Below are 25507 nucleotides of genomic sequence, written 5' to 3' on the forward strand. Positions count from 1 at the left end.
TTTTAAGGCCGTAGCAGTGTGGACAGAGAGGTAGAGCCAGGCATAAAGTCAACCGAATGGAAACTGGAGGGCTTGAAAAGAGAAAAGTCAGAGCAGGGGGGTAGGACCCGGGGCTGGAACAGCTGCAGGGTCATTGTCTTGTGCCATTGAAGGTGTGTGCCTGAAGCAGGTAGAGCCACACCGTGAAGAGATCAGGTCGGGGTGAGAAAGGGACAACTCAGTTAAATAGACAACCAAGACTCCAAATTAGTAGAAATGTAGTTTTCCTCTTTGCTATCTTCTGTTCTCATGTTGAGCGCTGCTGATTTGCATGTGGGTGTTGGACAAACAGGCCACTGAAGAGCTCATTACAGCAAGGTGAAGTAAAAGGTTGTGTCTGTCTGGTTTTCTTGCAACCGCGCATTCATACCTTGACAACGGATCCTTTTCCCTAGGCTCAGACACTGACGTGTATCCAGAGGCATCCCTCAGGCCTGCTCTTCTGTCCATTTGCAGCACTACTGGCGCTCCCCTGCTCCAGCTCCAGGACCTGGATATAAAGCTAACTATGCATGTACCCGGGGGGCCTGCTTCTCAGCTCACGAGGTGCTACCAGCTTCCCATGTGCCTGCCTCTGGACATTATCTGATTTTGTCCCCTGGTGCCCATGTTTCTATTAAATCACCTCTGTAGATTCAGTGATTGGATTTTTTTTTTTTTCAATTGGCTGAGAAGCTCTAAATAGGCCTCAGTTATCTGCTGAGCCTCAGATTTGGGATCCCAGTCACATTCTGATTGCTCATCTCCCTGCCCCCCAACTCCTGGTGGTTGGAACATTGTACAGGCAGTCATCTTTAGGAAGTCCAGGGCTGTGTCCCTTCCTCCTGGCCTGCAAACCACCTGTTCACAGTAATGAATCACTTCAATTAAGCACCCTGTCAAGATGTCTAAAAGTGTATTTTTGAGTTTGAGTGAACCTAAACTTTGTAGTGAATATATATGCATTTCTGTCTATAAACTGAGCTTAAATATGCACAATACTCAGATTGGTTTGATATCACCTTCCAGTTCTTGCTCACGCATCTAGTTGAGAAGGTTGTGTTCCTCCAGAAAGAGGAATTTCTCTCCCTTTCTCTTCAGATTTAGCAATTATTCGCTGAACACCTACATCATCAAGTACTGTCTGAAATCCTTCTACCTGGGTTTATGTAATTTCCTGAAGCTATCACGATTCCACAAATGGTTTCTGATCCTCAAGGTTCTAGCTGCTGGTGATTTCCTACGTTATCCAAAAGCTGATGAATAAAGTTTGCTCAGTGTGCTCAGTACAGTGTGCTAGTTCTGGTATATGCAAGGGATGGTCTGTTCAAGGGATAGTCTATTTTTAATGAAAAAAAAAAATAGGTCATCTGATAAAAATACCCGATCTAACCATGACCTCTTCATTCAAGAGGAGTTAAAAGTGAATACTTTTGGGTTTCAAAGGAGTGGTTCTTCACTTGGATGTGGATGTGAGTACCTCACCTGTTAACACTTGGCTGTTAAAATAATGGCAGGAAGTTGGTATTTGACAGCAAAAATAATTCTAGTGTAAGTAAGAACTTTAGAAAGGAGCCAGAAGAAGAAGACAGTTTACAGAGCCTTGTGTTGAATCAACAAAACAAATCTCATTACAGATTAAGGTGCAGGTATGGATTCGTGGAAATTGAGTTAAACCTTCAAAAATACTGTAAAATCCCACAGTTTGAATTATGGAACATTAAGGTATGGCTAAATCAGGAGTGACTTCTGAATTAGAGTATCGATGAGAAGCATCATCTCTATTTGATGCGTAACTATTTTACATGTTCTGGGGTGTGTGTTTGTGTGTGTTTGGGAAAATGGAGCAATGTTATAGGAATTCTGTGTTCAATTCTAAAATTAGGGGCACCTGGGTGGCTCAGTGGTTGAGCATCTGCCTTTGGCTCAGGTCATGATCCCAGAGTTCTGGGATCGAGTCCCACATGGGGCTCCCTGCATGGAGCCTGCTTCTCCCTCTACCTATGTCTCTGCCTCTCTCTGTATGTCTCTCATGAATAGATGAATAAAATCTTGAAAAAAAGAATTCTAAAATTAGAACCACAGGGGTTTTTAAATGTATTAGATTCTGATGAGAGTTGCGTGTTTTGATGTAAAAACAAGTATGTCTTTAAATGCAAATCAGGCGTACGACTTGTGTGTTGGTTGTATGTGTCAACCTGCCTAGACTATACAGTACCTTGCTGTGTAATCACATACTCATCTAGATGTTGCTGTGAAGGTCTTTTGAGATGTAGTTAACATCTAAAATCAATTGACTTTAAGTAAAGGAGCTTGCTGCTGATCATGTGGGTGGATCCCATCCAATCGGTTGAAAAGATTGAAGAGCAGAAACAGGTTTACTGGAGAAAGAAAAAACAAAATTCTTCCTGAAGACTGCAACATCGGCTCCTGCCCAAGAAATACTTACTGGCCTGCCAGCCTGCCCTACACATTGAAGTCTTGCCAGTACCCATGATCGCATAAACCAATTTCTTGAAAGAAATCTCTTTATTTATGTGTATATGTATGTGTTGTGTGTGCGTCTGTCAGTCTGTCTGTCTGTCTATCATTTATGTCCTACTGGTTCTGTTTCTCTGGAGAACCCTGACTGATGCAGCTTCCTAAATGGAAAGCATTTTGAAGATGCCACATGGATAATATCCAAGAAGATACCGGAATAGGAGAGTGGGGGTCTGTTGTTCTGGTGCTCTGGTTTCCGTGGTGCTTTCCAAGGCAGATCTCCCTGAGGCTGCGCAGAGTCCTCCCCGATGCAGCCACTGCTCCCCCCAGGCCTCCCTTGCCATCTCCCTGCCTTTGCTGCTCCCTTTAAGGCACATGCTGCCTTTGGCCGTCTTTGCCTTTGTGCATCTGTTTCCTTCTACTTCAAACACGTTTTCTCTCCTCTGTCCCTCCTCCATGAAGCCTGCCCCCCTCTTCACACCAGAAAACCTGGGGTCCTCTCATCTCTGCCTGTCCTCGCCCGTAGAGCATTTTCCACATAGGGGCTCTGTTGATTTGTTTGTGTGTCTTTTTTCATTTGCTAAATGGTAATCACCACGTCTTAGTCGTCTTTATATTCCTGGCACCTAGCACAGCTCCTGGCATAGAGGAGGTGTACAATCAATATTGTTGAAAGACTGAATAAATAGCTCACCCTCTTCTTCAAGGTAAGGTGCAGATGACTGGGAGGCGTCTTAAGTGGCTGTTCTTTCAGGGCTAGGTCTGTTCCTTGTACCTGAGGCTCTTAAAGAGAAATCCTCAAACAGACCTTGAATTCCACCAGGGGCCTCTGCTCTCAGTGTTTGGAGGTGGGGGTAGAGTTATGGTGGAGGGAATGATATCTATGCCAAGCAGATTTAGCTGCCAGAAATCTCTGGCATAATATGTTGGTGGCATGAAAGCTTCACAAACTCAGAGTTCTGAGTTTGGGCTGATTTATTTTAACCTTTCTAATTCAGGGCTTGAGGCTCTACCTGTATTTATTAGCAAGGAGTCCAATCTCCCTTTTGAAGTTTTATCCACCCAATGGGTCTTAAACTTGATGGCTTACCTCATGGTGTGTGGGGTCACTGGGATCCATTTTAAGTACCAGCCTTGGAGAAAGCTCTACCATCTGGTTTTTCTAACTTACCTGTGTCTTCCTGCCACGCGGTGTCGCCGTTGAAGCCCGAACCTGCATAGCCACCTGTCCATCTAGCACTGGTGCCCTCCCTTGCCCAGACCATGCATAGGCCACGAGGGTGTCCCTTACTCCAGAATGGCTGGGTTCAGAAGCGTTCTCATCAATCATCCTGAAACCAGCTTTCCTGTCCATGCTGCCGATTTGGATAGGCCCAAGTTGGTGGCTTGGCCACCCCACTTTTTTCACGATTTTGTTTGGAGGGACTTCATCATTCTTCCATACCACTGGGCCTGACATCCGGTCTCCCTGACAAACCTCTGCACTCCCCCTCTCTGGGGACCAGCTCTGCATGTCAGGACTCTTGGAGAGCTTTGCTAGAGTCACAGAAGTTTGTTATACTTTTCCCACCCCCCTTTCCCAATAATGTTCTTATCTTAACCCAGGGAGCTACTGGGAAATTGCCCAAGTGATTCCTCATGCAACTGAGGGAATGCCTGCTTTGAGGTGACTTTCTGCTTTGCTCCTTGAAATAAATGAAGCAGATATAAATTTTTATGGGTCTTTCAAATGACATTTGATTTAGTCTCTATCCTATCAGGCATTATGTATGTAAGAATGGTAGTCTTTGCATTTGGGTAAGGCTATATCATCACTTTTCCATTAAGAGATACTAGGAAGTGTGATTAGTTAAGAAGCAGAAAGATGTTTAAAGGTGTTAGAGATTCAATACCTTATGGAAGCAGCGTGAGCCATCTAAATTCCAAACGTGAATTGTTCGTAGGCTTTACAACAGGGCTAAATTACATTGTAGGCACTCAGTGCCCTTCACTACATCATTAATTTTCAGCTTCCTCTTTTATTATTCCTTTACATTGTCCTTGTTCTAGCCAGGATGTTTCACTAATTGCACTGCTTGAACACGGGCAGGCTTGTTGTTCCTCTACTCCCCCTTTGTGGCACCCTCTAATCCATTATAGAGATAATTTTTCTCCCAAAAGCTGTGTGGATTTTTTGCTATTCTAGTGTTTCTCTTATAAAATGACAGTGTAGTGAGGTGCCTGGGTGGCTCAGTTGGTTAAGCATCTGACTCTTGATTTCCACTTAGATCATGGTCTCAGGGGGGTAAGATGGAGCTTGAGTCTGGCTCCCTGCTGGGCATGGAGCCTGCCTAAGATTCTCTCTCTCTCTCTCTAAATAAATAAACAAACAAACAAATACATAAATAAAGTTACATTTAAAATGTCAGTAATAGCCACCATTTCTTTTTTTTTTTTTTTAAGAGATTCTATTTATTTATTTAAGAGAGAAAGAGATAGCGAGAGACAACATGGGGAGGGTAGGGGCAAAGGGAGAGGGAGAAACCTCAGGGAGCCTGTAGTGGGGTTAGATCCCAGGACCCCAGGATCATGACCTGAGCCAAAGGTAGACTTAACTGACTGAGCCACCCAGGCACCCTAATAGCTACCATTTCTTAAGCCTCTTCTATAATAATGATTATTTTTGTCATTAAAAAAATATGGAAATAACATACCAACACAAAATTTTATAGAACCATATGTACAGCTTAATTATTACATAGTGAATTGTTGTTATAAAATACTTTTAAGTGAACATCCATGTGGTCTGTATTATCACCATTTACATTAAACAAAAGCACATTGCCAGGATCCCAGAAGCCCTGTGGTTATCTTTCCTGATAATAAATCCCTCTGTCTCTTCCTCCTTCCAAAGTAACCATAGTTTCACTTTTATGCTCTTCACTCTCTTGCTTTTAATACTTCCTCAATTACTACAGTTTAGTTTTGCTGTTTCCGAGCTTTATTACTTGTAATTGTACAGTATTCTCTCTTTTTTCTGTCTGGCTTCTTTTATGTCATGGTTTCTGAGAACATCCAGGCTTTGTGTTGGAGTGGTTTGTTTTCATTGTTGAATAGTCTCCATTGTATGACTGAGCCGTGATATCTTTATCTTTCTGTTGATAGATACTCAGGCTGTTTCCAGTTGGAGGCTATTATAAATAACGATGCTATAAACATCTCTGCACAACTTTCTTGGTGCCCATGTACACATCTGGGCCTGGAATTTTCTTGTGGGAAAGTTTCTAATTATAAATTCAATTTTGTGAATAGTTATAAATCTATTTTTTAGTGCTTTTTATTCCTATGTACGATTTGGTAATTCATACATGTTTTTCTAGAAATTTGTTTTCATCTGTATTTCTTAAAATGCACTCTCATTATCTGTTTAGTCTCTGAAGGATCTGTAGTGATGCCCCTTTTCCATTTCTAACATTGGCTGTTGCTGCATTCTTTCTTTGTATTTTGATCAGTATTGCTATAGTGATCAGTCTTAGTTTTTTTCACAGGACCAACTTTGTTTATCCTCTCTGTATTGTAAGTTTCTGTTTTCTTACTACTTGTTTAATTAAATTCTATTTATTTTATTATTATTTCTATCTTTTCAGTTCTTTTGTTTTTCTAATTTCTTGAAAAAGATTCTTAATTCATTCATTTTTATCATTTCTTCTTTTCTAATATGTTAAAAGTCTAAACATGATTTTAGTTGTATCTCACAATATTTTCATTACTATCCAGCTCACAATATTTTCCCTCTCCCACTGAGATTTCTATTTTCACTCATATGTGATTTGGACATATGTCTCTTGGTTTTCAAAGATCTGGGGATTGTCAAGTTATTATTTTTAAAAAGACTTTATTTATTAGAGAGAGAGAAAGAGAGAGAGAGAGAGAGCATGAGTGAGGAGGAGAGGGAAAAGCAGGCTCCCCACTGAGCAGGGAGCCTGACACAGGGCCAGATCCTAGGATCCTGGGATCATGATCTGAGATGAAGGCAGACACTTAACTGATTGAGCCACCCAGGTGTCCTCAAGTTATCGTTTTATTATTGATTTATAATGCAGTTATATTATGGTCAAGTAATATCCTCTGTGAGATTCAGTCACTTAAAGTTTTTTGAGACTTGCTTTGTGGCATTATTCATGGTTGATATTTCTAAATGTTCCTGTTGAGTAAAAGAATGTGTATTTTGTAGTTGTGGTGTTAGTCATTCTATATATAGCCATAGGTAGAGTTGGCAAAGTCTTTCATTCAAATCCTTTATTTTCTTACTGATTTTTTTTGGCCTGATTATTTCATTGGTCATTGAGAAAAATATGTTGCCATCTCCTTATCCCTGTGTGAACTTGTCTATTTTTCTTAATTCTTTGTCAATTTACTATAAGTGTCTATATTGTGAGGCCACAGTATATCTTCCCAATGAGCTGAACCTTTGTCAGTAGCCAGGCTCCCTTGTAATCTATAATAGTATGTGTGCTTTTAAATTTTGCTATAAGCATAGTTATACTAGCTATATATTTTATATATATAATAGCTATGTATTTCTTTTTGTTATTGTTTGCATGCTTTTTCAAGTTATTTTTTATTAATATTTTACTTTCAACCTTTATGTAGGCTTAGTTTCAAATGTATTTTTTACAAATAGCATATATTTGAATTTTGACTTTGCAGGTGTGAAAAATATCTTTATTCTATCCTCACACTTTTCTCCTGCTTTCTGCAATGTCTGTTTCCTCTGGGTACCTCGTTTTTGTTTAGTTTTGAGCCTTTTTTTCTTGATAGAGATTTTTCTCAAATATATGGTATTGTTTACTCTCTGCTCATTTTTAAGAGTGGACAATAAGAAGATTAGTGCACAGACAAGCTTATGACAGAAATTCTTGAGGGAGGGGTCTGTGGTTAATTAGCATTTGGTTATTTCACCAGGAGACCTCAATTGTTAATAGGCTTTTTGGGGAGGAGGAGGCTGGTCTTTGAGATGTCTTCAGCCCAGACAAACAGCATTGTGAGTAATGCTGTTTACCCACAGATACATAATATTATATACAATATTACATATAATATTATTATACGTATTACATATGTATAATATATAGTACAACATACATATAGTATTAATTACATTATTATATGCAAATTTGTATTTTTACAGCTCCTATTTTAACTGAAGTGTCTAACTCGTTGCTTGAACTTCTCCAGGTAGCATATGTCCATCTTCACTAGGTGGGGTGAAAGTCATTTCTTGGTTTTTATTGGCTGAGGGAGGGTAACTGCTAGTCTTAACTGCTTGTCATGCAGGGTTTCCAACTTCTGTGTTCAGTTCTAGCCTTCCCCTCTCTCATCTTCCGAATACTGAGCCTACTGTTCTTGAGGAGTTTCAAAGGCAGAATTGAGCTCCCTCCTTAATACATTCCCAGAAGGATTTAATTATATGGAAAAAGTCAAAACCATGTTCATTGCCATTCCTTAATCTTCTTTCTAAAATTTTATTAAAATTTCTCATTTTCTGTCATTTCTTCTTCTACTCTGCAGATTTACTCTTTTATTCCTGTACTCTTCTCACTCCACCAAGCTTACATGTAACCCTGGCTCTGGAGTGCTCTTACATGTGGCACCAAAAGAGGCTCCTGGACAATAATGTCTCAGAGTCATTTGAAGCAAGACAGCTAGTTCAAGGACAATGGTCAGGTGTTGAAATGGAAGGAATTATTATGAATAAAGCACAACATATTTTATTCCTACCCCTATCTGAATTCAAAGGTATGAGGGTACTATATATGAGCAAGTGCAAGTTAAAAGAGGCGTTTCTCCATCATCTCTGTGGGTAATTGAGGTTGTAAGGAATCAGCAGCACTGTTGATATTGGCATCTGGCAGCACAGGCAAGGGTAATAATGTGGGTGTTTTGGTGATCGATCTCAGAATTGGTGAAAATGACATAGGTCACCATAATAGAACTTGCAACAATATCTTCCTTGTCACTGGCACAAACATCAGTATCTTTGGGCCTTGACGGACACTGACAACTTGAGGAGCAGTAGCAGAGACTTTGGGGGGCATCAGTAAGAGAGAGGATATCTTTGGAACCAACTTTGACACTATTAACTAGAAACTAGCCCTGTGGTAGCTGAAAGTACTAGTTTCAACAGCACAAATAATACTTTTTGAAAATGCATCAAATTATTTGGGAAGACCTTGTTGGGCCTGAAAGGCTCACAAGGTGGGTGGAAATTTGGCTTTACTTTCTTTCTTTTTTTTTTTCATACCATAGGCTGGTGTGGTATAGTTTGTGAAGCACACATGGCAAAGCAGAGCATGAAATTCTTTATTGTTAAATCAAATGAAGCTATGTAATTAGCAAAATTGCAGAGCAAATTTATGGAGCAATAAGAATCATGTCATTCCTAATTTGAAGGGCATTTAATAATACTTAGACATCATTAGGCTAAAGAGATGCCCCACGGGCTTGGCTGTGGGTGGAAGATGTGTGCGCTTTAGCATCCCGAATTGGACACCTGGAAAGTTTCTGGGTCCCAAATCTTGCTACCCCATGCACTCGTATCATTTGCAAACTCAATCCCAGGGCTCCGCTCCCAAGCTCCCGTGTGTCTCTCCAGCTCTCCATTTTACACTAAGTGATGTGGCTTCATCTGATCTTTTTGTTACCTTCTGCTGACAGTTTGAAGCAGGCCTATAAAAATCTTTGATATATCAGAAGTGCAGCCTCCACTCTCTCTAGGCAACACTGTACCTATCTTTATTTTGTCAACATTTTTTATTTCAAAATCAGGTTCCTTTTAGACCAGCAAGCTAAGAGATGTAACCTTTTTATTTAGCTTTTTATCTATTAAACACACAGCTACTTCCTCATTTATTGTCACTTGTTTGACACTCTCCTAGTGTGCCCCACATCTCATGAAATGGAGACACATTCTAACAGATTGGTTTTATCTAGAGTACGTATGCCCATTTTTTAACTGGTGCTGTTCAGAACTTCAGCACTCTTACGAATTGTGTACATGTAAATAGTACATTGAGATTGAAACAGAAGTCTCCCTGTTATCTTCGGCAGTGGGGTAAAGAGTGAGAGCACAAAGCATTTATCCTTGTTCTTCTTAGGAATCACTTGAAAATGAGCATCAGTTTATCAGCCATACTGGTGACTCTTTTAGCCAATTTAATGGCATCCCTTTCTAAAAAGGATTTATGAGATTCTCATATTGTTAAAATTGAACTAAAATATTCAAAAGCATGTTTTTAGGCTCTAACATTTTTTTCTTGGCAAATGGTTATAGCTCCTTTCATTGCAGTGAGTAGAAGCTCAGCCAAATGAGGTTAGGAACAGAGATGGGAGGCAGTAAATATTAGAGATGAACAGGAGGTGTCTCATGGAATCCAAAGTACAGGAAGCTGGTCTCCAGAAAATGGTGGAATTAGACCCCTACCTGTGCTCTGTTCTCTTTCTTCCATCCTCCTTTGCATGAGTCAATGTGCCTCTATTCTCTGTCTCAATCCTTTCTCTCTTGGTAAGACTTCTGTTCCCCGATTCACAGGACAGAATGTGGACACCAATAATCACTTTGTTTTTTTTTTTATCATCCAGCCTTATGGATAAAGATTTCCTTCTTTGTCTCTTTGAATCTTGGTTCGTAGATACCAGAAAAAGGAAAAAAAAAAAGCTGATGGCAAAGTTGCATATTATTGTATACATGTGTCCATAAGCTTACCCCTGGAACCCTGATTGGGGAAGGGTGTTTGTGGGACAGAGAACATTATGAGACAAGAAATACTGGATGATAGTATAGGAAGTGGCCACTTAGCTCTGAGGTGCTGTTTCCTTTCCCTCAGAAAACTATGCATTTATAAGTATCAGGCCCATGTTCTAACATATAGTGAGACATCAGTAGTTATTTGTTTAATGAGTAAATGAAAGGAAATAAAGTAAATGCTTATCTAATATAAATTCACACACTGTAAGAAGGGTACTTGGTTGAGAAAATAGCCCTCTTCCCCCTTCCTGTAACTAGAGCCTAAAGTACCTTCAACAAGAATAGGAAATAAATGATTGGGAAATAGTGTTGGGTAGCCAGCCATGGGGAAGAGAATGAGAGGTGATTGAATTTACGGCCAAAAGAAGGAGAATGAGAAGAAGGGGAGGGGGAAAGGGAGGGAGAGGGCAGAACGGAAGGGGGAGGGAGAAGAGGAGGAAAAGAGTAATTGTCATTCCATCACAAAGCAATTATGCTTTGGATTTGAAAATGTTGTAGGCAGTATAAAGACAATCTAATTTTTCATGTTTATTTTATTATACACAGTGGAAAAATTATAGTTTCTGCCAAAAGTTAATTATTGTATATATGCCCCAGTGTTTTTGTTCCATTATTTCTTGTCTATTTTGACCTATTAACAGCCCTGAACACTTACCTTCATTGAAAAACATCCATTCAAATTGAACTTGCTTTTTGTTCTACTTTGAGCAGCATCGGAATCTTAACAGAATTTATAAGTTATTTTATGTCTCTCGTTTGGAAGGAAGCATCATTATGTAGGATAAATTAATTAATGCCATTCTGGCTTAGCTCCACAATTCACTTTACAATTCAGATATATTTTATCTGAACAGTTATAAACACATTGAATGTTATTTAACATTAAAATGTGATCAGGTTAGATATAAAATTAATTTTAAGTAATTTGTGGCTCTCTGGATTCCTGTGGGGATTTATTGGGGGCTTTCAGCAAAAAGTTCAGGATTTAAAATTTTTATTCTTTCGATTGTTTTTCCAGCGACTTCAGTAAAGATACATGAAGTATCTTGGATGTGTTTATTAGAAGTAGAAGATAGGCCCATTTTGGGCATCCAATTAGATTTCATATTCCTGGAGTATTTGTGAAGGTGAGGAAAAAATATGTGAGTTAAGATAGAAACTTGAGGTATAGCCAAAAAAATTCTATAACTTTAAAATTAGATTTGAGACTGTATTATTTTATAGCCTAGTAAACTTCTAAATTTTGACTTCAAAGAACAAGCAACAAATGTAGTTTGGCAGTATCCATTTGAAGGGCAGTGAAATAAATTTGCTTTCTTTTTTCACATGAATAAAAGAAATGTATTTTACTATATAGCTCTTGTATTGCTTGTGCCAGCAAATTGGTACACAAAGTTACATATTGCTATCCAGTCTCTTTTATAAGGATTCTTTTCTTTTATTTATTTACTTACTATTTTTTTGCCATTTTTCTGTTGATATTTTACTGAGGTATAATTGATACATAACTGTTATATTAGTTTGAGGTGTACAACATTTTGATTTGATATTTGTATATATTGCCAAATGATAACCACAATAAGCTTACTTAACATCAATTACCATACATAGTTATAATTTTTTTTCTTGTGATGAGAATTTTTAAGCGCCTGGGTGGCCCAGTCAGTTAAGTGTCTGTCTTTGGCTCAGGTCATGATCCTGGGGTCCTGGGATGGCCCTGTGTTGGGCTCCCTGCTGAGTGGGGAGTCTGGTTCTCTCTCTTCCTCTGCTTCACCTATCCTGCTGTGCTTTCTCTTGCTTTCCCCCCAAAAGTAAAATCATTTTTTTTAAAAGAGATCAACACATTTAGCAACTTTGAAATATCTGATACCATACTATTAACTATAGTTACCATACTGTACATTACAACCCCACCACTTATTTATTTATTATTATTTTTTAACTTTAATTCTGGTATAACTAACCTACAGTGTTATATTAGTTTCAGGTATACAATATAGTGATTCAAGAATTCTATCTTGAATAGAATGAGTAATCTCAATGCTCATCATGATAAGTGTAATTCCATCACCTATTTCACTTCTCGTAGCCATCACTCTGTTCTCTATATTTAAGAATCTGTTATCTGGTTTGTTTCTCTCTCTCTCTCTCTCTTTTTTTTTTTGCTCGTATATTTTGTTTTTTAAAATTCCACATATGAGTGAAATCACATGGCATTTGTCTTTCTCTGATTTACGTCACTTAGTATTATACTCTCTAGATCCACCAATGTTACTGCAAATGGCAAGATTTCATTGTTTTTCATGGCTGAGTAATATTCCACATCTTCTTTGTCCATTCATCTGTGGAAGGACACTTGGGCTGCTTCCACAATTTGGCTATTGTAAATAATGTTCCATTAAACGTAAGAGTGCATGTATTTTTTTGAACCAGTGTTTACATATTCTGTGGGTAAATGCCCCATAGTGGAATTACTGGATTATATAGTAGTTCTATTTTTAATTTAAAAGGATCCTTTTAAATAATAGGATTCTGTAGATACCATTCCGAGATTTTACAATACTTTACTTTTTTTCATTATTCATCAACTAAATTACATTCAAATTAAATAAATTTACAGCATGTAATTGCAGAAGTCAAGGATATATTCTTTACTTTGATTTGATTATATTCTTATCTCTAGCTTTTTATTCTAGAAGAGGTAATAAAAATGATCCAGTGATATTCTGTTCTTTGTTAGAACATCTTAGTTACATGGCCTGCTCATAATTGATGTTTCTTTTTAGTTTATCTTACATTGCAGATTTTTAAAATCTTTTATCCTTTCATCCTCTTCCTAGTGTGGCCCTGGTGTCAGATGATCTAAGTAATTTTACATTAATCAAGTGACTGCTTAATTCATTTAAATATTTATTGCTCTCCCTAAATCGTAACTATAAACTGGGCAAAAAAAATGTACCTGCTTGGCCAAATGAAACATATTCTTTATCCTTGATGAGCTAAGTCTTGTGGGAGAGAAGGACAGTGTGAGAAAATCATTAAAATCATCTCCCTAAAGATGAGTTAGGGAGATGATTTAACACAGAAGTATATTCAAAGTGTTTTGGTAATACCAGGGAAGGGACAACTTTCAGGGGTAATGGCAGGAGATTTCTCAGTGGCTAGGTTGAGTTAGTAATCTCAGGCCAGAAGAAAAGAGATAGCATTCCAAAAAAAGAACATTGCGCATTTCTTTACTAAGGTAAAAGGAAAAAAAAGATCCTAAGGCACATTATAGAATAGAGGGGGTATTCGGTGAGATTGATTTCATGGTGAGGTGGAGGGCCTAATAAAAGGAGGTTGTGACATGAAGGGAGAGGTGTACAATATAGTGATTCATGAAAGGATGGCTTGGCAGAGAGTGGGCAGTCTTCTCCATGCTTTCTCGTGACAGTGGGAGTCACTGTATTATTTTAGAAAGTGGGACCCAGTAGACTAGAGATCTGGCATATTTTACATGCCCATTATGAAATTTTTGTGCTAGAAGCTTTACGTTCTTATTTCAAAAATGAAATAATCTTAATCTTCAGGAAAACTGTCTGAGAAATAGGGATTTTCGTGCTCACTCCACTGATAAGGGAAGAAGTTGATCATTTTTCCCAGGTCATAAAGTCAGAGGTAGTTTGCAAACCCAGGACTTTCTGGTTCTAGGATTCCTGCTCCTTCGGTATGATGTATTACTTCCCCAGGGGTCACGACAGTGGCGATACAGAGTCTGAAATAAGAGGGAGACAGTCATAAAGAAAGGGGAGGCTGTTTCTTTAATTTAGATTAGAGGGGTTTCTGAACAGGATTAAGACATTGGTAGTAGTGACGACAGAAAAACAGCCTTTCAGAAGTATCCTTAGTGATTAATCAAATGTTAGGAGTAAAGGAGGGGGAGGAATTGCTGATATACTAAGGTTTCTGTCTCTAGTACAGACGAGTTTCACTGAATAGGCTGAAACAAAGCAAAGGATGAAGGGAATAAGTTGATGTATGGTGAATGTACTCACAGTCACGGTGAGTTTGTTCAATGAAAACCTCATCTGCTGTCTTCTTATATATGTCTTCCTTATAAAAGTAGAGGGTATATATGGCTGAAGCTGGGAAATTTGAAGTGGTATTTTATCTGTAAGTATTGTCAGGTCCAGATGCAGTTTTAATTATTCCAGGTTACTTCTAATAATTGTGTGCAGGAATTTGACATTCCAATGCATCTTCCTTCAGGGGTTCTTCTCCTAGGTCTTGGAGATTGAGCTCCATCATATACAGAGATTGAGCTCCATCAAAGCCTTTCAATAAGCAAGAACTAAGAATTTTGAGCAAAAATACTAAAATGTGGTAATCTGGATAGTAGTTCGCTAAGTGACTGGATTGAAGGCTGTTCATCATTTCATTACAGGCACAAAAAGATTGAGAGGAGGTTGATCTAATAAATCTAGGTTTAATTCTGGTGCTTTGTAGTGACAAAACTTGTTCCTCAATGTTGTAAGAATGCTTAGAATTTTCACTTTAGTTTCATTGTGTTTAATGCAGGACTGTACTCTTGTAAGTGGACTCCTTATCCATGATTTACTTGCGTATGAAGCCCCCAATCTTGTTTATGTTGCCCAAACATGGCTGGGAGAGACAGCTGTGACATTATGAATCCAGCTGGCCACAGATGGATCTTCAGTGAAGCATGAATCCATATTGGTTTGGTGATCTATGTTTACTGCCTCCTGTTAAACTTTCAGAGACCAACTCCTAAATCTCCTGGCATTGACTACATCCATGCACATATAAGTAATAAACTGAAGTGAACTGGAACTTTTGTTGCTAGTGATCAAGACTCTCACCTATAGATCAATTTCCTAGATTATAGTTTTATTGACTATTTAGCCTATGTCAGGATCTGATTAATTTATGCCTATTTAGCACATAGTTTTCACTAGGTGTGATAGTCTTGATAGCTTTTCAGGCTGTTTTGGTAATTATGAACATTTCCAAGATCCTGCATATTGAAGTTTCCACACATCTGTTATGGATTTGACAGTTAAGCTTGAGATCTCAAGAAAAACATAAAAACTGAAGTTATAGCCTGTAAAGAAATTCATTTAGAATTAAAAAAAAATACATACCAATGATTGATATTTACCTGGAAGGCTGATAGAACTACAAGATTTTCTAGATCTATGCACAGTGGAAATAACTAGCTAAAGTATAAAGCAAACAAAAGATGTATGAATAGTTGAAATAATTAGCTAAAACTCCAAACAAAACTAAAACGTTAATGGTGCCTCCCAGCAAATAACATTTAATTCTGAATCACTCCCCCAAACATTGGGTATGAAGCTTCACAGCTTCAATTTTGTAGAGAGCAATGTGATATTCAAACTGGCTAACATTGCTGATGTCAAGGTACACACACTGCGTCTTTTACAACTAGAACAGGAAATATTGTTACTGTTAATCAATATGCAAATCAATGAACTAGCACTTGCAATTTTTTGTGATAGGTTATTTGTATTTCTTCTATGTATTTGTCTAAAGCAGCAGAAGTTAGAAAGCCTACTACCTTTTACATACCACTCTTCGCTTTTATATATACTAGTTATTTCATAAATTGTGCTATCTCCTCTTCATTGTTACCAATAGCATTCAGTACTCACACATGCTTGTAGTTCAAATCTCACTTTACTGCTATTTCTTGGGTTACTATGCATAGATCTACCCATGCCGTATAGAAAAAAAATATGAATAACCTGGCTTGCTTCATTAATTCATACATTAAGCAAATGTTTATTGATCACATACTATATGCAGGCAGTGCTCTAAGTGCTGGGAAATCAATGGTGAAAAGAATGGCCAAAATAACTCCCTGTCCCCCTTGAGTTTATTATCTAGTTTTAGACAAAGTAGGCAGGCAGGGATGTGTCCTTGAATACATCCTTCAAAATAAGTGTCATTGAAAGAGCTGGACAATTATGAGAACTACTACTCTAAAGTATGCTGAGTTCAATGCAATAGTGATACTGAAGGAAATAAGACCAAACTGTCCAAGTTCACATGGGGGCTTTCACATAGAGGCTGCTTAGATTGGGGAACTCAGTGGGAGTCTAAGAATCGCTGGTAACTCTAAGGGACTTCAGATCCTGCCTGCTACTTGATTTCTGTTATGAATTATCCTCAAAGGAAATAAGTCTTGATCTTCCTTGTCTACTAAATACTAGGGAACAGAGTAGATTTTGTGTGTGTGTGTGTGTGTGTGTGTGTTTTATATCTCGTTAACCCTTGTAGGAAGAAGATACAGCACAGTGGTTAAGTGTCTGGATTTGGTAGTCAATCAAATTAGGATTCAAACCTTGTCCATTTTACTGGACCTCGAGAGTGTTGCAAACACTCTCTAAGGCCTCAATCCATATCTGTGAAACAGGAATAATAATACATGTCATTGCACTGACATGGAAGCTGTTGGAGACACTGTATTTAAAGTGCTTATAATGATCTCTGGATTATTGTTAGCAGTTTATGGTAGCTATAATTATTTTGGTTTTTTTTTTTGGAAACCTATGGAATAGAGACTTCTGAGGTGAGATCTTAATTCATATAAAGATTTTCTAAGGTAGGAGGATGAAGCTTGTGAAAAAAAGTGCTTTTAAGAGTTTTTGTTGTTAAGTAAAACTATTTAAATTTGTTTATTTTATGGATAACAAAACTATATGGAAGAACTCCAGAAAACACACACACACACACACACACACACACACCACAGACACACACACACAACTGAATTGGAGATGATTTACCTCTCTATTACATCAAAAAAGTATTCCTTCAAAGTTTCACTAAATAACAAACATAGCATTTTCTACTATATTTTGCTTTAAAATTAATCGAAGAAGAATCAAGATTAGCTAATATTCTAGATTGTACAGGTATTATGTTTAAGAAACTGAAAAAAATTAAAGTAAAAAAAATTCTGAGTGAAGAAAAGAAAGAAGAGACAGAGAAATTTGATTCCTAATTACCGTTCATTAGTTATGTGTTATTGATTGGGCAAGTTAAATGATCTCCCTGTGTCCCAGTTTTCCCAGAGAAATAGTACAATTGGAAAATAATACTTAGACTTTCTTGAATATCAAATGAGGGAGAGGAAATGAAAATTACATGCAATAAGCATAGTCTCATTACTTGTGTTTAATGATCATTTGTCCCTTTGAATCTCTCCTTGGGCCGGGAAGAACATGAATTGGTGTTACAGGGTGCAGACAGGGATATGTGACACAAAAAGAGATAAAATTGAGTCTGGTTACCGTTATTTATTTAAGTAATAATTTAAACCACATCGATTTGAATTGAATTTTACATGTCTTTATTGCGAGGTAATTCTCCCAAATGGACATTTTTGTTTGACCATCCTTCAGGTATGACATCACATCCAAAGCCTAGTCCCAGTACCTCTTCAGTAGTTCTGAGTCGACAGACCTGAAGGAAAAGCGAGCTTTTCTCTTTCCTTTCAAGTTACTCTGATTCAGGAATTGTTTCCACTCTCTTCATACCTGAGTGAGCATGAAATGATGCCTTTGCTGAGTATTTCTGTTTGATTTTTCAAAAACTGTTGTCAGTGTTCCAGCTTGAAAATGAAATGCACATGGTAATTGATAGAGCCACAGTCAGGCTTCAAATCTAATTGGAACTGACCCAGACACCCTCAGAGCTCTTCCTAGCCTTTCAGATGTGAGCCTATGTGATGAGACAAAAGCAGAAGAGCTTGTTGAAAGGGAGGGAAGTCCCTTTGCGTGTTGCTGAAACCAAGAACGCTTTGACGATATGGCTCTCTCAGTCTGGGCAATGTCTTGTGTGTTTGTTTCCACAGAGCATATATCATTACAGACTATATGGGCATCCGAAATGAAAGTTTCATGAAATTAGCTGCAGTAGGGACCTGGATGGGGGACTTTGTCACAGCTTGGATGGTAAGAAATTTTAACTTCACCCATTTCAAACAGTAGATGGAAGAAACAATGTTGGGTAGACATCGCTTTTGATGGGTTTAGAGCTCAAGAGTTACTTCTCTCTTGAGTGGAACAAAACATGACTACAGAAAAAAATTAAGAGATTATATGCACTATGTTTACCTTAAGGGAAAAATTAATACAACTGTCATATTAATGATGGCTGTCCACCAGGAAATATTTATTGTTGACATATATATGTATGGGCATACAAACATATACACATTCTTAAAATTAATAGAAACTTCCCTGTGACGTTCTCAATAATTTTGTCAAGATTGTTTTTTGACATGTGCAATTTTCGGGTAAGGAATGTTGTCTGGCCTGTCTCAGGAGGACCATATGAAATATTTCTAACAACTGTTTTTATTTAAAAATTTTTTTTCACGACACATATTACACAATTTTATTGATAGTATTTTCTTTTATTTGTATTTAATTTTTTTATTTGAGTATAGTTGACACCAAATGTACATTAGTCTCAGGTATACAACATAATGAATCAGCATCTCTGTATGTTATGCTATGCTCACCACAAGTGTAGTTTAGGGCTTTTAAAATAGTGTTCTACATTTTTTTTCTTCATTGAACCTACAAACTTAATGGTGCATTATTAGTATAAGCCTGCAACAAATAGACAAACCATATTTCATGCTGAGTTTATCTGTCAAGAGAGTAACTTCTATCTTTTTTCATTAAAATTTTTTTATTCTAGTGTAGTTAACATATTGTGTTATATTAGTTTCAGTTGTAACAATATAGTGAGTCAAAAATTCTGTGCATTTCTCAGTGCTCAAGATAAGTGTACTCTTAATCTCCTTTGTCAGCTTCACCCATCCTCTATCCATCTCCCCTCTGGCAACCACCAGTTTGTTTTCTCTATTTAAGAGTCTTATTTTTTTGGTCTGTCTCTTTTGTTTATTTGCTTTTGTTTGTTTTGCTTCAAGTTTTTATTTAAATTCCAGTTAGTTAACATATAATGTAATATTAGTTTCAAGAGTAGATTTAGTAAGTCATCCCTTACATATAACACCCAGTGCTCATCACAAGTGCCTTCCTTAATCCCTATCCACTGATTTAGCCCATCCCCCTACATCCCCTCCATCAACCCTCAGTTTGTTCTCTGTATTTAAGAGTCTGGGTTTTTGTTTGATTCTTTTTGTTTGTTTGTTTTGTTTCTTAAATTACACAAATGACTGAAGTCATATGATGTTTGTCTTTTTCCTGTCTGATTTATTTTGCTTAATCCTCTAGGTTCATCCATGTTTTTGCAAATGACAAGATTTATTTTCTTCCTTTTTATGGCTGCATGATATTCTAATATATATATATATATATATATATATATATATATATATATATATATCTCCCACATCTTTACCCTAATTTGCTAATTCAAAAAGACATATGCACCTCTGTGTTTATGCAGCATTATTTACAATAGCCAAGATATGGGAGCAATCCAAGTGTCCACTGATAGATGAGTACCTCTGTTTAAACCACTGGATTAATTAAATACAGTATGTAGTTCGAAAGCTCTAGGTCCTATAAGTTTATAAGAGAATCTCAGAGTACAAAGAGTATAATTCTCATAAAAATGGAGCATGTTAACCTTTGTTGACATCTGTCATAAGTGCAGTTAATCACAGTCAGCTTCACCTAAAAATGAGAAAACCTACCGAAGGAAAGGATGCCCTATCAGAACAAGACTCGGCAGGGACATACCCTTACAAATGTATTCCAATTACTGCAAGTAGATTGTCACAACAATTTCTGCCCTTTTTATGGACAGCCTTATGTCTTACCTAGAACAGATGATCAGAGGATAGGAAACAGTTATATCTTAACTGCTACTGCTTGATCATCCTGCAAGAGTATTAAGTGACTACCAAATAATTTGTATAGCCTATTTTGAGCCTCCTCCCACCCCTATTCAATTTTAGAATGTTAACAAAACAAAGTACCAGATGCATCCCATTCCATTAACTTTAAAATCTAGATTGGAAAAGTGATTTATTTGTAATCACTAGATATGACATTTAGAATAAGCCAGACATCAGGGTGCCTGGCTGACTCAGTTGGTAGCGCATGTGACTTTCGATCTTACGGTTGTGAGCTAAAACCCTATGTTAGGCACACAGCTTATTAAAAAAAAATACAGAAAATTCTAAAAAAAAAAGCTAGACATTAAGACCAGGCTGCCTCATGTCAAAATTTCTATTTCCATTGGGAAAAACTAGTTAGAAGGAAGACTAAACAGAAAATAGTTTCCCTTCTAAAACCGTTTCCCTATTAGAACGGAAACTAGAAGGAAAACTTTAAACATGTAATTTCCATGAAATATGAGGTGATGCCTTTTGAAAAATTTCTGCATGAACTATGGATTTTGATTTTTTTTAAACTCCATTTTATGGTAAATCTGCTTAATAAAATGGAAAAGTGAATTCAGAAATTTGGGTTCTTTGACCTTGCTATGTCCAGTTTGATCTTCCACACATAATATGCAGTCCTCTGAGCCCTAGTTTGCACATTTCTTTAAAGGAAGGGGCTAATAGTTACTACCCGTGTCTTGGGTTTTCTACGAAGATAAAGTGTGCGGTCCTGTGATAGGACTTAAAATGCTGCGATGCGAGAGAGACATAAGTGCTTTATTGCAGCTATTAATGTTTTCCCTAGCTTATCTCAGGCCTGGGGTCCAGGGTGTCTGGAGTTTCCTTCCAGTCCCAGTGCTAGAACACACTAAGACCATATGATACATTACTTCCTGACTTCCATGTACACTGCCCCTGATTAAAGCACCAGATCCACAAGCCCTAGTACCTTACCCTGCATTTTTCAGGCTCAAGTCCACCATTTGTTACAGAAATCATTTTCTTCCTTGTGATGACATCGTTATTGTTTGTGGCCCTATTCTATCGAAGCCCTCCTCAGACTTTCCCTCAAGATTGTGTTTCCGATATTATATATGGCTCTGCCCCTATTTATTGGTTCTATTCTTTTAATTAGGGTTTTTTTTTTCTTTGAATCATAAGGTAGGGTCCAATTTCTAGGGCAGCCCTGAGAGGCGAATGCATGGTGCAGCTTTGACCGAAGACCCTTACCTTTTCTATTTGGATTTCTACTGTGCACTCATCTGCCCTACTCTGTGGCTTAGCAGAATACAAATAATTCCACGGTTCATCTGTGGTCTCTCTCTCTCTCTCTCTAAGGTCTGGCTGACCTTCATTGTTTCTCCTAAATTTACTACTGTAATGCCTGCTAGTTTTACTAGCTAACCTGATAACTTTTTACCTTTTACAATACCTTTTACAATACAACACCATAGCTTATTACTCTGATCAATAATTCCAGTACCACTGAGGTAGGACTGGATTGAAAATCAAGAAAACTGTGTGTTAAGTTTAACCCTAGTGTGATCTTAAGTCACTTCACCTTCTGGGGCCTCACACGTTTTCCTTCTAAAGTCCTTTTCTGCTCCCATTACATGAAATATTGACCTTTCCCTGTTAGACACTGAGGTAGAAATGGCAAAAGAAACACAGTGCTCTCCTGATTTGAAAGTACAGTCACACAGGGAGGCTTCTCAGAGCACATCATTTCTATTCCCATTTTTATTCACTGACTAGGTGGTAGGTTTCCATATAAATATTTATATGTCTACATATGTGTGCATTGATAACATTTTAAAAAATAATAGTTTTCCTCCTGAGAGGAGTCTAAGGAGCTCTGACCTTCATTTGTCTATAGAATTCTCATCATGAAGTGAATATCAATGATGAAGGTGACTGTCATGGAAAAGTAAGTGACTATTTACATTTCCAATAAAAGTGTGCCTTTTAATGTATTTCTGAAATGGAGAATTTTTCTTTTATGGAAATAATTCAAAACTTCCCCATGGTTTTAAAAGGCACACCAGGAATGATGTGATCCCCAAGCCTGGCTGATGTCAACTGGTCTGACAACTCTCTTTGGTCCTCACACTACGGAAATTTCAAGCTCCACTAGGTTCAATTTCCTAGGCAATCCTGACTATTCTTAGGTCTGTGGGATGCCTCATTTAGAGGGCAAAAGATATATTAAGTCATGGTTAAAGTTACTGTTTGTATTGTCAAATAGATTTTTTAAAAACTTAATATAAATACCTAACGTGACAGGTGGTATCATTCAGCACTGAGCTGGCCTTTTATGTTGATGGGAGCAGAGAAGAGCTCTGCCTTCATGATGAAATAAAAGCACTGGGCATCTCATGCGATGCCATTGCTGTGTATCCACAAATTTGCCCACACTCTGCCACTGAGCCAGGAGTGAGAGGTGTTCGCCCATCCCACAGCACATTTCTCCAGTTTTACCATCTCTCCTTCAGAAGACAAAAATCACAGGCTCTGCTAGGGTCTAAGGTGGCAAGGGATTCTGAGGACATCAAGATGACATTTGCTTCCACTCCCCACTTAATACCAGAGGGAAAAATCACTTCCTGTCTATCTATAGCTAACCGTCATCCCTTTTCCACAGCCTCTACTTCTACTTGCTCTACTTCTACTTGCTCTAGTGGCTTTTCTGTTACAGCAAAAAATGGTATATGGTTTATGATGATGATAGGGACATCAGAGTCCATTTGAGGTTCATGGTTGGGGGAGGGTACAAATGAAGTGAAGTTGAGCCATGACCTAAAGAAGATAATTGAATGGTAAAAAGACTGAAGTCATAAAGTATCTTTCATCATAAAACCACATATGGTATGTATCAAATCCTAATACTCATAGGACCTTGGTTGGCCTCAACATATTTTTCCCAGGATTGTCTGTGGGCTTTTGTGCATGTATGTGCTGCTACTAGCAAAGCTCACACCGTAAAGAGATGTAATACATACAAAAGACAATTTAGTTTTTTGCCAATTGGCTTTACTTCATGTTTTTACAGTTTTGTAAATTGTGTGCGATTTTAACAGACTTTATTAATTTATTCTTTTTTTAGACTTTATATTTTTTCTTCTTGAAATTCAGAGTTCTATTAGAGCTAGACAAACTTACTTAATATGCTCATGTGGAAATGCCTTTATTTTTTTAATTTTTTTAAAGATTTTTATTTATTGATTCGTAGAGACAGAGAGAGAGAAAGGCAGAGACACAGGAGGAGGGAGAAGCAGGCACCATGCAGAGAGCCTGACACGGGACTCGATCCCAGGTCTCCAGGATCATGCCCTGGGCCGCAGACGGCGCTAAACCACCGCGCCACTGGGGCTGCCCTGGAAATGCCTTTAGATTGAAAAAATATATCCTGGATTATAACAAGTAATTGGATTATAACAAGAAATAAAATTTTAAAATTTGCTTAATTATCTGTACTGAATCTAGCAAGAATATGATTTTAGAAAAAGAAAGGGTTTTTAAAAATATATTTCACCCTTTTATTTTAACTATGTCTGTTTCATGTGTAAATGCTGCATTATTCCTCTAAATATTTGAGTGACAAATTTTGCCTTCCTATTTTTCACATATTTTCAGTTTTTTTCAGAGATTGTGTAATTCATATTTATGTTGTTATTATCTCTGATCCAAAAGACTATTTAAGAAATAAAGCTGAATACTCTTCTTTACTTGATTATAAACTTCTCAAGGGTATTCTAGTGTCACTTGTGGCACTCAACACAGTCCCAGTCACGGAATGGATGCTTAGGCCATGTTTATTGAAGAATAAATAGATCATAAGAGCACATGTGCATTAAGTTCCATTTCTTTTACCATTATCATTCCATTTTATGACCTAGTGTCCTAACACGGACATTACAGAATGCTGAAAAGGCGGAGGGAGAACTATATTGTTTAGAGTCTTCCCATCCCCATGCCCCCATAAGCCTGCTGAGCTGGTTTCCATAGCCAGGAGGACACATGCTTGTAAACACCCTTGGTTGGAAGTAATAGATTGTTGATGTAATTCTCCCAGAATTGTGATGTGTCCTTTGGGTATAAAAGGCATTCTTAGGTAAAACAAAGATTGAGTTTCAGAGATCCTGCCAGAGGGTTCCTTGAGTGGTCATTACTGCTGTCAGTGGCACAGTTTTGCTCCTGGCTCTGGGGAAGAAAGGAAGCTAGGTTGAGATATATCCCTTCATCCACTTAAGCAGAGAGCTATTAACACATAAGACAGAAATTGGTTAAGTCTGTCTCTGGACAGACACAGAATTAAAGAATGGTGTATGCTTGAGAATAATTTCTACGCCTGAATTAGTATTTATTTATAAATCTGGAACAGAATAGAGGAAGGGAATATTTCTGCAGCTCTGAGAGTAAAATATTTCTTGTATCTTAAAGGTAGAAAATATGAAATAAAATTTATAATTATATATATACATAAGTATCTTAAATTTTGGCAGGAGTTTTTACTGTTGTCCTATGCTTATTGCTTATTTTCTATTACTGTCCCATGCTCACTAAGGGAAAGTTGTGATTATCTCTGTTATTTTCATTTCTCCAAATTAATAATAGCTTATTTAGTCAAAATTTTCTATTGTATACCTGCCCTTATTCTGTGGACTCTTCTGCAAATGCTAGGTTTGTCAGCGAACAATAGCTTATAATATAACGGACATTACATCTATCTTGTTATTCTGTCTGGAACTGAGCTTGACAATTCATATCATGATCAGTGCCAGTTTTCTAATTATTTCTCTTCCACTTATATCAAAATGGCAGAATAAAAGCATAATTGAATTGATTTAGCATCTGAAATAAGGTAGCAGGAAGAGCTTTGCCGAACTTAAATAATTAAAAAAAAAATTAACCCTGGAAAGATGGAATAGAAGGATCAGAGTTAGCAAACTCATTGAGCAAGTGTATATGACAAGATGAAGGACACACATCAGTTATTTAACCCCTGGAGCTGGACTCAAGAACTTGATGTAACTTTGAGTTTTTATTTTTTGCTCTTTCTCTGCCTATTCATTGGAGCTAGTTTATGACTTCAGTTATCTCTATGATTGATTAATCCTATATTTGATGAATCTGCAGGTTTCATTTCATTATTTTATGCAGTGCAAGTAGAAACTGGATCAAGAATTTAATTAGGTAATAATATATTCTTTCTATAAAGATTCTATGTTAAGTGAGGTTCCCAATAAAAGAGCCTGCGTCACAAATTTGCATCACAAATTTGGGGGGCACGTAATTTATTGAGGAAGTGCTCTTTAGAGAAACCTGTAGGGAGA

At 37.4% G+C, this 25507-nt stretch overlaps 1 protein-coding gene across 2 annotated transcripts in view; it reads left to right on the forward strand.

Moving 5' to 3' along the window:
- TMEM117 (transmembrane protein 117) overlaps positions 1-25507 on the forward strand; it is a 467289-nt gene that overhangs the window by 223182 nt on the left and 218600 nt on the right. Inside the window, exon 4 of one of the 2 annotated variants that reach the window (XM_041736431.1) lies at positions 18165-18264. The exons of the other annotated variant lie outside the window; for it this stretch is intronic. Coding sequence (XP_041592365.1) covers positions 18165-18264 — 100 coding nt within the window. The remainder of the gene's footprint in view (positions 1-18164; positions 18265-25507) is intronic. 2 annotated transcript variants of the gene reach the window in all.

This window comes from Vulpes lagopus, chromosome 21, assembly GCF_018345385.1.
Source record: "Vulpes lagopus strain Blue_001 chromosome 21, ASM1834538v1, whole genome shotgun sequence".
NCBI classification, from domain to species: Eukaryota; Metazoa; Chordata; class Mammalia; order Carnivora; family Canidae; genus Vulpes; species Vulpes lagopus.